The 17766-nt window shown below is 37.3% G+C and overlaps 4 protein-coding genes across 5 annotated transcripts; 1 reads left to right on the top strand and 3 right to left on the bottom strand.

The window, feature by feature from the left end:
- Positions 1 to 1313: 1313 nt before the first annotated feature.
- Positions 1314 to 13345, bottom strand: LOC110937853 (AB hydrolase superfamily protein YfhM-like). Of its 2 annotated transcripts, none has more exons than XM_035988772.1 (4): positions 13013 to 13345; positions 9705 to 9872; positions 9267 to 9502; positions 1314 to 1753 (listed from the first exon to the last, which is right to left on the bottom strand). In XM_035988772.1, the coding sequence occupies exons 1-4, from the start codon at positions 13298 to 13300 to the stop codon at positions 1489 to 1491; spliced, it is 957 nt and encodes a 318-aa protein (XP_035844665.1). In that variant the 5' UTR covers positions 13301 to 13345; the 3' UTR covers positions 1314 to 1488. The 2 variants fall into 2 exon arrangements, with proteins under 2 accessions (XP_035844665.1, XP_022035996.1); XM_022180304.2 differs by lacking the exon at positions 1314 to 1753 and adding an exon at positions 8003 to 8465.
- LOC110937854 (bifunctional epoxide hydrolase 2-like) lies at positions 2207 to 4110 on the bottom strand. The gene is made up of 3 exons (XM_022180305.2): positions 3720 to 4110; positions 2615 to 2782; positions 2207 to 2448 (listed from the first exon to the last, which is right to left on the bottom strand). The coding sequence occupies exons 1-3, from the start codon at positions 3870 to 3872 to the stop codon at positions 2209 to 2211; spliced, it is 561 nt and encodes a 186-aa protein (XP_022035997.2). The 5' UTR covers positions 3873 to 4110; the 3' UTR covers positions 2207 to 2208.
- LOC110937856 lies at positions 10373 to 11743 on the top strand. Its single transcript, XM_022180306.2, has 2 exons — positions 10373 to 10710; positions 10961 to 11743. The coding sequence occupies exon 2, from the start codon at positions 11020 to 11022 to the stop codon at positions 11695 to 11697; it is 678 nt and encodes a 225-aa protein (XP_022035998.1). The 5' UTR covers positions 10373 to 10710; positions 10961 to 11019; the 3' UTR covers positions 11698 to 11743.
- Positions 13346 to 15363: 2018 nt separating the features above from the next.
- On the bottom strand, positions 15364 to 17395 carry LOC110937857 (epoxide hydrolase A). Its single transcript, XM_022180307.2, has 4 exons — positions 17048 to 17395; positions 16152 to 16319; positions 15838 to 16073; positions 15364 to 15756 (listed from the first exon to the last, which is right to left on the bottom strand). The coding sequence occupies exons 1-4, from the start codon at positions 17333 to 17335 to the stop codon at positions 15492 to 15494; spliced, it is 957 nt and encodes a 318-aa protein (XP_022035999.1). The 5' UTR covers positions 17336 to 17395; the 3' UTR covers positions 15364 to 15491.
- Positions 17396 to 17766: the final 371 nt, after the last annotated feature.

Below are 17766 nucleotides of genomic sequence, written 5' to 3'. Positions count from 1 at the left end.
CTTCAAGAATATATAAGAGGGGTGGGGGTGGTCATTAGTGATAGAATTCCATCACTCACAATATCCAATCATGTTCCGCCATGTCAGCAACCATTTTTCCATCACTCACAACCTTTTTTAGTGGCGGTGGTCATCACTCACCACCACACCCAACAATTTCCCCCCAACCAACAATTACCCTCACAAAAAAAACCATCACTCCGTGAAAAAAATAACGAAATCGGGTTTTCGTTATTATATAACGCGTTGAACTAATGGTGGCGATGGGAAAATGCATTGTTCCACGCGTTATTTTATTGTATCACGCGTTATTATATGACCGCCCCCAGTGGCCTAATGGACCAATTAAAAAGAGCTTGAACTCTTGTTTCACGTATCGAGTTTGACTAAACTTATGAGCTTAAATGAAGCTAAACAAGCATATTAATTGTATAACTTTTACTTAAAAAATTTAGATAAATATTTACATTCTTCGTGTTTTTATTTGACTCTTTGGTCTAGATATAAATTTGGAGCTGAGTTTCACTCGAAACGGTCTTTCTATCCCCCGGGATAAAGGTAAGGCTTGCTTACATCTCACCCTTCTCAGATCCTACAAATAGCTTGGCTATGGGTGATACTATATTGGGCATGGTTGATTAATATTTTTCAAACACCCTTCTTCTTTAACCTTTAAAGTAAGGTTTTATACCTTGTTGCAAGCTTGCAGGGTCCTACATGGCACTGCAGCCTTAAACAAGAACACATAACCGAGGTCATTTGGCACAACAAGTATCAAGTACAAACACGACACATTTAACTAAATGTGTTATCTTGTTAAAGACTAACACAAACAATTTATTAGTGAGTTACTTAGACGACACATTTATCACGATTAAATGTAACAGTTCGATCACACAACGTGTTTAACACGATTGCTACGATTAAATGTAACAGTTCAATAACACGGCGTGTTTAACATGATTGCTGAGACCCAAACACGCGTAGGAAGTAATAAGACATAATTAACACTATAAAATAAATTTTATAAAAATTTACAAACCGAGTTTAGTTATTTATAAAACAACATTGTTTGGATGAACGGGTCATGCGGACAGTTAAACATGTCATGCATGCATAATCAACTTACGTGAGTTGAACCCGTTTAGACACGTTTTGAATCAAGTCATTAATATGTTGGCCCGCTTACGAGCTTAGCCAATTAACTTCAAACACTGACCCATTTAATTCCATGTCGAGTAATGTTGTATTAACGGGTAGTGTAAAATAAATACTAGCACTATATTGAACAACACCCAACAAAAGCAACCTTGTGAAGAAATCACGAGTATTCATAAAAATTACCACACACATTAGTTTCAAACCAATCATAGTTGCATTCATAATGCTGTTCAAGGTCAATGGACGTACGAAGAGGTCTATCGTGCCATTTATTTCACACTCTAGATACATATATTTCCATAACACGAACAACCGCACAAGCACTAATCAATACTTGTTGCGAGTGAGAAAATCGAGTACAAGTTGATTAACCTGATCCGGGAATTGTTCATGAACAAAATGACAACCTTGAGGCAGGTATACGATATCCAGATTCGGCACATACTTCTTGACCTCCCCACTCTTCAAGTATTCCTCCATTCCTGGGAACTTGAACACGTAATCTTCTTCGCCCATGATTAACAATGCTGGACCTTCAACTTTTGGATCATCTACACCTTGTTGTGGAGATCCAACATTCTCTGCAAATGACCTACAACAATTAAGAATATCGACTCATCAAGCATATCTAACTATATCATATGTTGAATATAAATATATAAGAGTTAAATGCCATTTTAGTCCCTGTGGTTTGGACCATTTTGTCAATTTAGTCCAAAAGTTTCATTTTTAACCTGTGGGTCCAAAAAAGTTTCACAGTTGCCATTTTAGTCCACTGGGTTAACTTCATCCATTTTTTCTGTTAACGAGAACGCCAATTCGGTCATTTTATATGACCGAATTGCCCTTTTAGTTAACAGAATTACATACAAAATGACCAAATTGGCCTTCTCGTTAACAGAAAAAATGGATGAAGTTAACCAAGTGGACTAAAATGACAACTGTGAAACCTTTTTGGACCCACAGGTTAAAAATGAAACCTTTGGACTAAACTGGCAAAATAACCCAAACTACAGGGACTAAAATGACATTTAACTCAATATATAATTACCTGTAAGGAACTTGGAGTGGGGTTTGAAATCCAGACTTGTGATACAAGTCCCCATATGCTGAAAGGTCCTCCTCTGTGAACCAAGAGGGTAGAGGGACCGACGGGTCAACTAAATCCATTATCTCCTGGTTTTCACTGGCTATCGGTATTTCACTTTTAGAGAACATAATGTAGACGTTTCTCACCACTGTTTTCGCATCAAACCGACCGAAATCAGCTTCAGCTCTTCCTGGTTCCTGATGATTATTTCAGATGTGTTTTTTTAATAAACGAGAGACGGTACACAGGTAAATTTTATTGATAGAATGAATAAGTGTGAATTTTTAACATGCAATGAAGTATAGAATTATAAGAAATATGTAACTTTAGTGTGTGTATATGTATATTAATTAACATGAGTACCTTCCATCTTCTTATGTAGAAACCTTCAGGGAGGGCTTGATGACTCTCATGAAAACCAGGTGGCAGAAATGGCACCCCAAGTGTTACCGTTCCTGCAACTTTCTCAGGGTAAAAAAGTGCAAATGCGTAGCCAACCATTGCTCCAAAATCTTTACCAATCACAAACACCTTACAAAGTCCACATAAACATGATCAAGGTGATTTCATATCCAATGTTAGTATGACTTTAGACAACTTTCAACCCGATTGATCCGTTCTAAATTTCCCTAACTTTTTTCTTTATTTGTCTCGTTTGAGATTAAAAAAAAAAATAAAAAATCACGTGTTTAATTAATTTTTTTAACGTCAAACACACAAACCCCTTAATAGAAGAACAAAGAAAATGTAATAGGAAATAAGGTTTATTTCTGGGTGAATAGTCGCAGTCGCAGGCATTCACATATATACATGATAGTATAATCCTACGAATACAAGTGTCACAAAATTACAAATATAAACATAATAAACATAAGTCTAGATTAACATAGTCTAATACTTTGTGGGACTGAAACCCGCACCACCTTAACGGAGATAAACACCTTATGCCATCAGCCCATCACCAGGCCAGGAAGCGATTGCCAAATCTTTAATTTGTTGTCTACATTGCTATCTCTAATTCTCTATCAACTACTAATATTTACTCACCAATAATACCAACTAACTGTTAATATATACTTGTGATAGGTAACATTAAAAAGAGGATCCGTCATTTTCTATGATTTATTTTTGGGATGAGCAAATCCCGATCCCGTCTCGATACCGTCCCAATCCCGAAAATCTCGATCCTGAATTTCGCCAAAACTGGGTACCGATACCGAAATATGTCAGTACGGTATCGGTACAGTAGCGGTATTTCAAGGTAAAATTCGGTATTTTACCGGTACCGTACCGAACCGGTACCGATCCCGAAAATGCCAAAAATTGGATACCAATTCCAGAAAATTCGGTTCAGTATTTTCGGGATCGGGACGGGACGGGACGGGATCGGTATTTGATACCAAATACTCATGACTAATTTATTTAATCTATTTCTCTACATATCCGCATAGATCATAAAATAATGTACCTTAGAAATGGCGAGAGAATCTAGAATGGAGGCAGTATCGTTGACCAGATCAGCGAATAAGGTCTTCTCGGGTTGTTGAGGGATGTCGGATAGTCCGTATCCTCTGTAATCGGGTGCAATGGCTCTGAAACCGGCGTTTGCAACAGCAATCATTTGATGGCGCCACGTGTACCATATCTCCGGAAATCCGTGTAGAAAAACGACAGCCGGTGATGAATCGGATCCGATCTCAGCCACATGGAGCTTTAATCCGTTGACTTCAACGTAAGTATGCTTGATAGTTGATTTGCTCCATTATTTTCACAGAGATATCCAACTTTTTATCCGTTGATGACAAATGATCATAAACCACCTTTTAAAAAGTGCATAAAAAACATTATCTTTGTAACTGTCATTAGTGGTCGTGATATTTTTATATTTTAGGTACAATAAAATAATTTATGTAGCGCATGAAACACATGCTTCCTGTACAATCAGAGTGGTGGTCCGAGCACCTTCTTCCGTCCCCAAGGACCCTCTTTCACATATATAAAACTATTAATATGTTTTTGCTAAAAAGGTTGTTTATAAAACGACATTTAACTAACTTTTAACCCGTTTGAACCGGTCTTGTTGTTTTCGGTTTAATTTCTTTTTAATTGTCTCATTCAAGATTAAAACAACGAAAAACTGAAATCTTTGGTAATGTCGTATCCACCTATCGTCAAAAATAAAAATACAATAAGGCCCCGCAAAAGCCCTAACTCATTATGTTTTATGCCCAAAAACTTATATTTGTTGACGACTTGTTCCAAGCTGACTTGACTTCTAGCTCGGAAGGATTAAATGGGCCATGTAATGTTATACGATCCGTATAACTTTCGCTAAGCACCTTAAATGATTCATAAAAGGGCTCGTGCAAAATCTTATTTTGTATTTATACGGGCCCATATAACTTTTGCCACATACCATACGACCATATATTGTTAGAAGTATAAACTTAATTATGATTATGTTTATTATGAAACGTATTAATTAGATATGTATTGTGACTTATAAACCGAGAGATAAGCGGTTCATATGTTTAAACCGTTTATGGCAGTTATTCCCGCCATAAACAACCGCCAAAACTCTCATATATATATGTAATATCCGGCATTATGGTCCGGTATCAAGACAGTTTCAATCACAACCGAAATTGTCCACCAAATCTTTGTTTCTATTCCTGTTATTCATCTGCACGTTATCATGCCAAGTATGTCTGTGAATCCAAACGGGTATAATGCTTCCGCTGATACAAACCCGGATTTCCAACAAAGTGGTATCAGAGCCACGTCTGATAAATGTGCAGAAATCAAACCCAATTCAACCACGTTACCGTGCCAACACTGCACCGATGAACAAAATGAAAGAATCCGACGAATCCCTCGCATGAAACTCTGTTACTACTGTCATTCTCCAGGCCATCAAATTTATAATTGCAAAGTTAAAGAAAATGACGAAGTGACACAATTGTTAAAGCAGGCAATAAATTCTGGAACGAAAAGGCAAGAGGGAGAAGTACACTGCAAGGATGAGATGATCGTGACTGGCACTGAAGGCGGATTATGGTCCGATATATGGTATGTAAATCCGACGTTTGATCATCATTTTAGTGGTAATCTGAATTTGTTCAAGAGAGTGAAACATGTGATGGGGGTAGAAACAAAAACTGGAATGAATAACTTCATGTTCATTAGAGGGGTGGGAAATGTAGAAATCAAAACTGGGAGTGAAACAATGAGAATACATAGTGTGTTCTACTCACCGGATCTAGAACGTAATGTTCTAAGTCTTGATCAATTAACCCTTCAAGGGTTTACGGTTAAGAAATCCGGTGACACGTGCAAGATTTACCCCATGTTTTCATCCCCGGTTGTAAATGTTGTAAATGAAGTTAGTGGGTTGTCAAAGGAAGAGGAATTAGGATTGTATGAAAAACGAAAATTGCAATCTCTGTGTTCCGAAGATGATGAATTCAAAGAAAAATACTTGAATTCATATTTTGAAACACTAAATGTTTCAAATGAATACGAGAATGACTGGACCCGTATGATCATTAGAGCACTTGAATTTCATGAATTTAATAATTGTAAAGCACTGCTCGACATGATTGATGACCGGGATTTCATATTCAAATACAAATATGATCTCGAAGTAAAGTTTGAAGAGATGGTAGGATGGTTCTTAAAGGAAAAGATGGGAATAACATCAAGATCAATTCCTCCTCTGTTAACTGATGGGAGAAAGATAAATTTACTCGGATTGTACGTGATGGTTGAGAGGGATGGAGGCTACCGAAGTGTGACCATTGATAATTTGTGGCCGGCGATAGCGAAAGATTTAGGCTTTGAGTATCAAGATGGTGACTTTATAAGAGTCATATATGCCATGTATTTGGATGTCTTGATCTACTATTATAAGTTTAAAGTTACTGAAGAGAGGGTGCAGATTAAAGAAGTGATGGAAAAGGGTGAAACTTCAACGGCAGGCAAGGATAAAGGAAGAAGTAAGAGTGCAGATCCAACACCGGAGGATGCTGCTTCGGAGCACTATGCTCTATATGCCGGAAATAGCTGGGAAGGTTCATGGATTCTGCACAAGAAGCGTCGCCGGTTTGATTTTAATGAAGCAAAGAAAGCAGTGGACGAAGCGAATCGGAGTGTTCAAGCACATGCAGCCAAACATAATCAAGTTTAGGGGGTCGTGTTAGAAGTATAAACTTAATTATGATTATGTTTATTATGAAACGTATTAATTAGATATGTATTGTGACTTATAAACCGAGAGATAAGCGGTTCATATGTTTAAACCGTTTATGGCAGTTATTCCCGCCATAAACAACCGCCAAAACTCTCATATATATATGTAATATCCGGCATTATGGTCCGGTATCAAGACAGTTTCAATCACAACCGAAATTGTCCACCAAATCTTTGTTTCTATTCCTGTTATTCATCTGCACGTTATCATGCCAAGTATGTCTGTGAATCCAAACGGGTATAATGCTTCCGCTGATACAAACCCGGATTTCCAACATATATAACTATATAAGAAAGGTTATACGTCCGTATAACCTATCATTGATCAGTGTCTTTTGTATAGCCTGTCTAATTGTTAATACATGAGTAATAAATATATTAATACTTTGATTTTTCTGCAATTGTAAATATATATAGTCAGAAACCCAAAATCTACAGATCTGCATAAATGTATCTTACAAATGGCTAGATAATCCTGGATGGAGGCAGTGTCGTTGACCAGATCAGCGAAGAAGGTCTTCTCGAGTTCTTGAGGGATGTCAGATAGTCCGTATCCGTTGTAATCAGGTGCAATGACTCTGAAACTGGTGTTCGCGACATTAATCATTTGATGGCGCCATGTGTACCATATCTCCGGAAATCCGTGTAGAAAAACGATCGCCGGCCATGACTCGGATCCGATCTTAGCTACATGGAGCGTTAACCAGTTGACTTGATCGATCCAATCTTTTTTTAAAGGCTAAGAACACACACTCATCACACTATTCTAAAATTACACCTTGGCCAAGATTAGAATCTGGGTCTTCTCCAAAGAAGCTTTGCTTGGATTCCATACCCGTTAACTTGGACCTAATAAGTGTTTTATTGGTTAAATAAGTACGAGACGTTTAACTAAATGTGTCATCTTGTTAAAGACTAACATAGATAATTTATTAAGTGACTTAGACGACACATTTAACACTATAAAATAAATGTTATCAAATATTACAGTAAAAAATTAACTATTTAAACTGAAAACAGCATTGTATGGATGAACGGGTCGTGTCGACAGTGAAACATGTCATGCATGGAGAAACGAGTTGTGTGAGTTGAATCCGTTTAGACATGTCTTGAATCATGTCATTTAACATGTTGACCTGCTTATGACCTTAACCTATTTACTTCAAACACACCCATTTAATTTTGTGTCGGGTCATGTCGTGTTAATTATTACAAGCAATATATTGAACAATAACCCATGGCATTATAGCCTAGTGGTATCTTGGTGGTGGGATAAGGCTTATGACCATTAGGTCATGGGTTCGATTCCCACAAAGGGGGTTTTCCCAGATTTATTGGGTTTCCTCCTGAATTGGTGTATAAGCATTATTGCCTAGTGGAGATGGATATGATCGGGTGGTTCTGCTGGTGGCACGATGATATTCCAGTAGTCCGTCAGTGATTCAAATTTGCCGTTCAAAAAAAAAAAAGTATATTGAACAATACCCAACAAAAGCAACCTTGTGAAGAAATACACGAGTATTCATATAAATTACTATCTCGGATTCCTTATATAGAACAAGAACACATGGTTAGTTTGAAACCAATCATGGCTGTATTCATATTGATGTTTAAGGTTAATGGACAATGAGGTATATGGTACCATTTATTTCACACTCAAGATATATATTTCCATAACACGAACAAACGCACAAGCACTAATCAATACTTGTAGCGAGTGAGAAAATTGAGTATGAGTTGATTAACCTTATCCGGGAATTGTTCATGAACAAAATGACAACCTTGAGGCAGGTATACGATTTCGAGACTGGGCACATACTTCTTGACCTCCCCACTCTTCAAGTATTCCTCCATTCCTGGGAATTTGAACACGTAATCTTCTTCACCCATGATCAATAGTGCTGGAACTTCAACTTTTGGATCATCTACACCTTGTTGTGGAGATCCAACATTCTCTGCAAATGACCTACAACAATTAAAAATATCGACGAATTAGTTCTAAAAACAAAGATGAAGTCCTCATATTCATTCATCATGGAGTTAAATGCCTGGTTGGTCCCTGTGGTTTGCCAATTTTGTAGAGATGGTCCTGAGACTTCAATAAGTATGAGTTGATTAACCTTATCCGGGAATTGTTCATACACGTGTGGTCCTTAGCACTGACCTCTGTTAACTTTTTCAATTAAGTCTTGTTAAATAATTAAAATACCCTTACTTATTAAGGAAAACAAAAATTAAAAGGTTGTCATCCTTTTGTGGAAAACTTAACAAGACTTAACTGGAAAACTTAACAGAGGTTAGTGCTAATGACCACACGAGTGCAAAAATTGCAACTACTGGGACCAACTCTATAATTATTGAAGTCTCGAGAACAACTCTGCAAAAATGGCAAAACACAAAGACCCATTAGAGCATTCACATTCTAACCATCAAATTATGTGAGGAAGGGTTTTTATATTATAAAGGGTATAAAAAGTGGTTGTGAGTAGAGGAGAGAGAAAATGTTACTGTTCATCTGTATATTTGGGGGGACACTGTTCATTCGTTATAATTTTTTAATATATTTTGAAAGTGGTTGTGAGTGGAAGTGAGAGAAAAAGGTAATGATAATATTATTTAATTGAAAGGAGAGAGAAAAAGTATTTGTTTTTAGTGGAAATATATTGATATAGGAGTTGTTTTTTAGTGGAATGTATGTATAATTTGATGGACTGGATGTGAATGCTCTTACAACTTTATCATATGTTGAATATAAATATATTATTACCTGTAAGGAACTTGGAGTGGGGTTTGAAATCCAGACTTCTGGTACAAGTCCCCATATGCTGAAAGGTCCTCCTCTGTGAACCAAGAGGGTAGAGGAGCCGACGGGTCCACCAAATCCATTATCTCCTGGTTTTCACCTGCTATCGGTATTTCACTTTTAGAGAACATAATGTAGACGTTTCTCACCACTGTTTTCTTATCAAACCGACCGAAATCAGCTTCAGCTCTTCCTGGTTCCTGATGATTATTTCATTTATATTTTCTTTTGGTTAAAGGGACGGTACATAGGTAAATGTTAATGATAGAACGAATACGTAATACATCTTTTAGTTATATTATTATCAACATTTGCTTCTGACATGCATTAAAGTATAGAATTATAAGACATATGTAACTTTAGTTTGTGTATATGTATATATTACAATATAAATATGCGTACCTTCCATCGTTTCATGTAGAAACCTTCAGGGAGGGCTTGATGACTCTTGAAAAAACCAGGGGGCATAAACGGAACTCCAAGTGTTATAACTCCTGCAACTTTCTCCTGGTGAAAAAGCGAAAATGCGTAGCCAACCATTGCTCCAAAATCTTTACCAATCACAAATACCTTACAAAGTCCAAACATATATGATCAAGGTGATTTCATATCTAATATTACTATATTAGGCAATGTGTACTGGGGCGCGAGAAGGGGCCATAGCGCCATTATGGCGCCGCGAACACCGCCCCCCCCGGCGCCATGTTTGAAATTTTTTGGCCAGCGCGAACATTATAGCGGCGTGATGAAGGATTGTTTTCAATTTTTTGACCGTTACAAACGGTCGAATTTAATAAAAAAAAATCAATTTCTTTTTAAACTTTCCTTTAAAATCATTCTCATCTCATTATTTTTTTACCATACACATTCAAACATTCTCATCTCTCTCAATATTTTATACAATTCTTAAATATTTTATACAATGAATCCATTCAACCGGGGCTTCATTCCTCCCCGATCTAGTGCGGACCCAAACCAAAGTGGCAATCCTACTCGTCCCGTGGCACCGGTTCCCACTAGACCCAACCCTTACGGCTCCGGTTTTCTCGATTACAATCAACAAAGTCCCGGGTTCATCAATCTTTTGAACCAACCGCTATCATGGGACCCTAATCTCTACGGGTGGAACCCAAGTCAAAACATGGATGGGATGGGGTCGTCTCAAGCGTTTGGGTCGGCTCAAGCGTTCGGCTCCCCACTACACGAACCCGATGTTGTTCCGGAGACGCAACCCGAGGTACCGGATACGCAACCGGAGACGCAAAAAGGAAAAGGAAAAGCAAACGGGCACATAAAAAGAAAGTTGAAACCAACACCCGAACGAAAAAAAATGTGCAAACGTGGGAGCCCGAAGAGGAGTATGCGTTAACCCGCGCTTTCATCGATGTTTCGGAGGACCCGGTCATAGGTATGTTTATTTTTTTTTTCTGTTTTTATATTTTTTTTTCTGTTTTTATATTTTTTTTCTGTTTTTATATTTATTTTCTGTTTTTTAATTACTTTCTGTTTTTTATTTTTTTTTCTGTTTTTTATTATTTCCAGTTTTATTTTCTGTTTTTTAATTACTTTCTGTTTTTTATTTTTTTTTCTGTTTTTTATTATTTCCAGTTTTTATTTTTTAAATTTTGAGCTAACATTTTATATTGTTTTGTGTGTAGCAAACAATCAAAGTAAAACCGTATTTTGGAACCGAATACGAGAACTCTTTTTCGAGCTCATGGGTAGGGGAGAGGAATACCGCCTACCGGACTCTATATCGGGGAAGTGGTCCGATATAAACAAGAAGTGCACAAACTTTCAAACCGTGTACCAACGCTTGTATTCCGGATGGAAAAGTGGAAGTAACGATGAAGACATTACGCAAGAGGCATTGGTCGAGTATACGAACGCTAATGGCCATTTCCCGTACATGAAGTGTTGGCAAATCCTTCGCCATAGCCCCAAATGGGCCGTCGTAACTACTCCTAGTGGTCGTTCGGGAAATACACGGCCATCAAAGAGGTCCAAAACAAACGAGTCGGGTGAACCCGAAACGCCAACCTCCGACGCTCGAAACATCGGCTTGAACGAGGATATTCCGGATGACGAGCCGGTGGAGGAGCTACCAAGATCGCCCGGAAGAAAAAGCCGGGCGAAAAAACCCGAGTCGTCGTCGATGTCTATGGGAACGGATATGAGTCACGCATTTTCGGAGATAAACAAGCGGCTTCAAGACATACACGAACTCGGTAACAAACGTTTGGAGGAGAACGAAAAGGTTACGGAGATTATGCGGGATCGACAATGGGCTCACGACTTTGACTTCTACTCCAAACCGCATGACCACTTAACGGGAAAAGCGTTGAAAATGGCGTTGGCACAAAAGGAGCGGATTGAAAAAAAATATAATCTTTGATTGTGTAATTTTTTTTTATGCTAGTTTAATGTTTTTTTTTCTAGTTTCATGTTTTTTTTTATTTTATTGTACTTTTTTTATTTAATGAAATGAATTTTATTTTTAAAAAATTTACAAAATGAATTAAAAAATAAAAATTAAAAAATGAGTAATGATTACACAGGGGCTTTATGACTACGGCCTCAAATTACATAAAGCCCCATAAAGCCCCTTGCTGACGTGGCATGCCACATGGCGCATAACGCCCCTTTGAGGGCTTTATGACTACACATGCCCTTAGTATAACTAATAGAAAGACACAATGTAAAGTAGAAACAGCAGGAGATAAATGTTAATTATCACCCTACAGATAATACTACCACAGTAAGGTGATGTTAATTTGTTTTTCTAAAAAAGATATGCGCAGACTCTTCTGTCTGCGCCGCGTAGACCACGCGCAGACATTGTCATCTGTAGAATGTTTGTTTTTCCAAAGAAGTTTCATTAAAAAAAACGTTTGCACGAGCTCTTCTTAGTGCAGACTTGGCCCAACCGCTTTTAAAATCTTCTAAGGTCTGCAGAGGGTTAAACATCATTTTCCACCACCACCGTCCACCACCCACCACCGTCCACCACCCACCACCGTCCACGTCCACCACCCACCACCACCGTATAGTATCACCATCCACCACTACCATCCATACACCACCACCAGTTTATTTTAGAAGTCTACATACGTTAAAAAAACAAACAACCTTTTTCTTGCAGACTGCAGAGTTTTGATCCACATCTTCTTCTATAGATGTCCGCAGATGTGGTCCGTAGATTGCATGCACTTTACCTCTTAAAAATAAACTGCACCTAAAGTCTAAAGTTCTGAACAAAACTTATAAGATCTTTCATAATAGATAATGACTTTAGATAACTTTCAAAACCTCGATTGATCCGTTCTAAATTTCCATATATTTTTTCTTTATTTATGTCGTTTAAGATAATAACAATCGAACTCCTATCTTTAATTATTATTATTATTATTATTATTATTATTATTATTATTATTATTATTATTATTATTATTATTATTATTATTATTATTATTATTATTCTAAATGAAAACACACACCCCTGAAATCTACTCCTAATAATCACCAAATGCTCATTTTATGGGAATCGAACCCGCACCACTTTTACGGGATAAACATATGCGGCAAATCTTTAATTAGTTTTCGATGTCACCATTACTATCTCCTAGACACCCGAAGTTATCAACTACTAATATTCAATCAATAATACCTACTAAATGTTAATATAACTAGTACATTATTTCTCTATGTACCTTAGAAATGCCAAGATAATCCAGAATGGAGGCAGTATCGTTGACCAGATCAGCAAATGAAGTCTTGTCGGGTTGTTGAGGGATGTCGGATAGTCCGTATCCCCTGTAATCGGGTGCAATGGCTCTGAAACCAGCGTTTGCAACGGCAATCATTTGATGGCGCCACGTGTACCATATCTCTGGAAATCCGTGTAGAAAAACGACAGCCGGTGATGAATCGGATCCGATCTCAGCCACATGGAGCTTTAATCCGTTGACTTCAACGTAAGTATGCTTGATTTGCTCCATTATTTTCGAAGAGAGGGAATGTTCGTGTAGATATCTAACTCTAATCCGTTGATTAATAACTAATAAATGATCATACACCACTTTTTAACGAACTACCTAAACACAATATCTTTACGTAACTGTAATTAGTGGTCTTAATATTTTAATATTTAAAGTACAATCATTTATTTTAAATAATAATGGACTTTTAAAAGCACTTGAAATGCATGCTTGCGAGTTGCGTGTACAATTTTGGATCCGCTACTGTTCTCGTGGAGATGATCTCCATTACCAGGTCACTCAGCTCCTTGGTAAGTCGACCCTCTCTCATGCATATTAAAATATTAATATGTTTTTATTAGCTTTTTAATAGGGTTTGAAATTTTACAGTATTGTAGGAAAAATAAATGCTTTTAAGAGGAGTTTTGAAATCCGACGTAGCCTAAGAACAAGCTTTGTGATAGTCTTATAGTTAGGTAATATGTTATTTGTGATAGTCTTATAGTTGTAACAAAACATACTATTATTATATTATATTATATTATATTAATTAATATTAAAGTTGAACAATATTGTGAGGGCACCAAGTGTGACTATATGTCTTTCTTTTGTAATTGTTACGATGAGTGAAGGTAAAATTGTTGAGTTTTAAATGCATGAACAATTTTACAAAATAATAGAGTGGATGATATTCGAAACATCCTGATAGTTTATCTGTAAAAAGATTAAACTAACTTATTAAAACATTCCAAAACAAAATAGCAAAACTCAACATAGAGTTAACTTTCACAAGATATTCGTGGTTCATTATATAGCTTTTTTTCTTTAAAACTTGTGTGATGTTGCTAGTCAATTTAAGTTTTTTCGTACTTGCCATGAGTAGGATTTAACCATGAGACTGAGATGCGTTGGTGACACACGAATGGCGGATTACCCACCAAACAGCTCATAGCGGTAACATGTTCGTGGATTTGCATATTAGGCAAGTGGCACCAGCCCTACAGTCGTCATGTTCGTGGGTTTGCATATTAGGCAAGTGGCAGCAGCCCTACAGGCGACATGTCCGTGGGTTTGCATATCAGAATATGCAAGTTCCGATGGGGACGGCAAACATGAGGTGGTCATGGGGTTGGGGTTTATTTTTTCTATTTTCTTATTTGAGGATATTTAAAATTTAGTTTATACTTTTAAACTTTCATAAAATATAAACATTAATGTATTTTTTAACTTTAAATTTTTAATAAGTTTCACAAAAGTATAAAAGTTATATAAACTTATGTGAAGAGGAACCTTAAATGGAGATTTTCGTCCATAGCCATTTCCCCATGATCCTTACTTTAGAGGATAGTTTAGAATAAGCAAACAACTTTTCAATCAAATTGTAAAAGATATATCCAACCATTATGTCTACTTTACACAAAGATATGACGTGATACGTAAACAGTAAACAAGGTACGTCTCCTCTACAAAAAGGCACACGTGTCATACATTAGTTGGCATATGGAGCATCAAGCGACCAATGCGATGAATACATACGAATTGGTGAAAGAACCGCAACCGACTATTTACCAAGGTTTTGTAGATGTGTTTTTGAATTTTTATAGAACAATATATACGAAAGCCAAACCCTGGCGACATCTAATGGTTACTAGAAAGACATTCACCGAAGCACGGATTATATGCATTAGGATGCAAATATTGCCTAATTGTATGAGGGCCGCGCTTGATTTCATTTGTTAAACGAGCTCCAATTTAAGTTTTGAGCTCCTTTCGCTTCAGATTTTTAACGATTTAATCTCAACTTGTTTACTAATAACAACTCATTTATAACCTAATCAAAGGTTGTTGTAAATGTTAACTAAATAGAGTTAGGAAACTTTACCCCCTCATTATCTCCACTTGGATGCCAAATTACTCATATGTATCACTGTTTTATTTTACATTTGTACTTGTATAGGAAACTCCGATCTAGACCAATCTATTTACATCTCTACTTGTATAGTTAATAGTGACCTAAAAAGTGAAAATTTTCTAGCTTAGAAACATTATTATTAGAACATGTTCATATAAAACACTTGCCAAAATCTTTTGTCAAACCCTATGCTCAGTTAACAGAACCAAACCATTTTATATAATCAACTGAAAATAACCAAACGATCGGTTTTATATTACATTAACCGAAGCTTTATTTAACATGGGTACAGAGGAAGCACTAATACTTGTTGTGATCGAGAAAATCGAGTATGAGCTGATTAACCTGATCCGGGAATTGTTCTTGGACAAAGTGACTACCTTCAGGCAAGTATACGATTTCCAAATTTGGCACGTATTTCTTCATCCCCCCGCTCTTCAAGTATTCCTCCGTTCCTGGGAACTTGAACACGTAATCTTTCTCGCCCATGATGAATAGTGCCGGAGCTACAATTTTCGGATCACTTGAACCTTGTTTTGGATACTCAATTTTTTCTTTGAATGACCTACAACGGTTAACAATATTGACATATTAGTTCTAAAGAAAAGATAAAAGTCCACATATATCATATGTTGAGTAAAATTACCGGTAAGGAACCTGGAGTGCGGTTTGAAATCCAGACTTCTGATACAAGTCCCCATATGCTGAAAGGTCCTCCTCCGTGAACCAAGAGGGTAGCGGATCCGACGGGTCAACAAGATCCATTATCTCCTGGTTTTCACCGGCTATCGGTATCTCACTTCTAGAGAACATAATGTAGATGTTTCTCACCACTGTTTTCGCGTCAAACCGCCCGAAATCAGCCTCAGCTCTTCCTGGTTCCTGGTGATAATTTCAGTTAAATTGTGAGGAACAATAATAACCGTTACGAGAATTGTTATGATCGGAATGAGGGAGCACCTGCCATCTTCGAATGTAGAAACCTTCAGGGAGGAGTTGATGACTCTTTTGAGAACCAGGGGGTCTAAATGGCACCCCAAGTGTTGCTATTCCTGCAACTCTTTCAGGATGAAGAAGTGCAAATGTGTAACCAACCATTGCTCCAAAATCTTTACCGATCACAAACACCTAACAAAGTCCATGATAAGGTTGCAACATCAAAGGGCGGTATGGTTGATCTCAAAGGGGCGGGTTGGAGAAGATCACAAGTCATCATCATCATCATACTCAGTATATCCCACCAATAGCAAAGCAAAGGCAGGGTCTGAGGAGGGTAAGATGTAGACAGCCTTACCTCTATCCCGTAGGAATAGAGAGGCTGCTTCCGGTGAGACCCCCGACTCGATAGTTAAGATGTTCGTTCGGTAATGAAGTTAAGATGTTCGAGAACTGTTCACGAATGCATACGGAACATAAGTTTATGTTCGTGTTCGTTCGTTAAGGAAATTAAGTTATTCACAAACAGTTCGTGAACACTAGTCTCGAACACAAAAGAATGCAAGCAAATAAAAATGAACATTTAGCTTGAAAACAAAAAATGATATGCAATCAACTATTTAGTATTCACATATGATAAACTAATAATGACAAGATTAAAAAAAAAAAAAAAAAACATAACTTTTTGAGTCTTTATTCTAAAGTATAGTAAAACCAGGAAGAGACATATGTTAATTACTTAATAATTATGACTACACAAAAAATATTATCACAATAATTGTTACTTTAGAAACACATTATCTGAGGTCAAGATTGGGCAAAAAAGTCAAACTGGTAAGAGGGTCCGTCCGTCAGTTTCTGCGATTTTTTTTAGATATATATAATCGGAAGCCTAAATCGACAGAAATGCATACATATACCTTAGAAATGGCGAGAGAATCTAGGATGGATGCAGTGTCGTTGACCAAATCAACGAAAGAGGTCTTGTCGGGTTGTTGGGGGATGTCGGATAGTCCGTATCCTCTGTAATCGGGTGCAATCGCTCTGAAACCGGCGTTTGCAACGGCAATCATTTGATGGCGCCACGTGTACCATATCTCCGGAAATCCGTGAAGAAAAACCACCGCCGGCGATGAATCGGATCCGATCTCAGCCACATGGAGTTTTAACCCGTTGACTTCGACGTATGTATGCTTGATTTGCTCCATTGTTTTTCGCAGAGTGAGTGAGGTTTGTTAGAACTTAGAAAGGAGACGAGGTTTTTTTTTATTGGTTTTAAGAAGGAAGTCTACAACTGATATCAAGTACTATACTTATCTAGGGACGGTAATATGTCGGGTTCGGGTTAGGTATTGGTAATCTCATACCCATATCCGGTTATAAAATCGTGTCCCATATTCGGCGCTGGCCCAATACCCGTCCGGTATTTGTCGGTATCGGGTACACTCGTCCCATTTGTGTCTGGTTTCGGGTATATCCGTCGGGCTCGGGTATTTTTGTCATCCCTATACTTATCCTAGAATCGATTCTCAAGGTTTTAACGGGACGTGTATTGTTTTCAGAGGCCTTTTAGGTCGGTGGTGTTAAAGGCATGGGTAAAATCATCAATGGCGAACCCATTAATTATTTTATGTTGGCA

This window comes from Helianthus annuus, chromosome 4 (assembly GCF_002127325.2).
Source record: "Helianthus annuus cultivar XRQ/B chromosome 4, HanXRQr2.0-SUNRISE, whole genome shotgun sequence".
Taxonomy (NCBI): Eukaryota; Viridiplantae; Streptophyta; class Magnoliopsida; order Asterales; family Asteraceae; genus Helianthus; species Helianthus annuus.
This window is presented reverse-complemented; position numbering and strand designations above follow the sequence as displayed.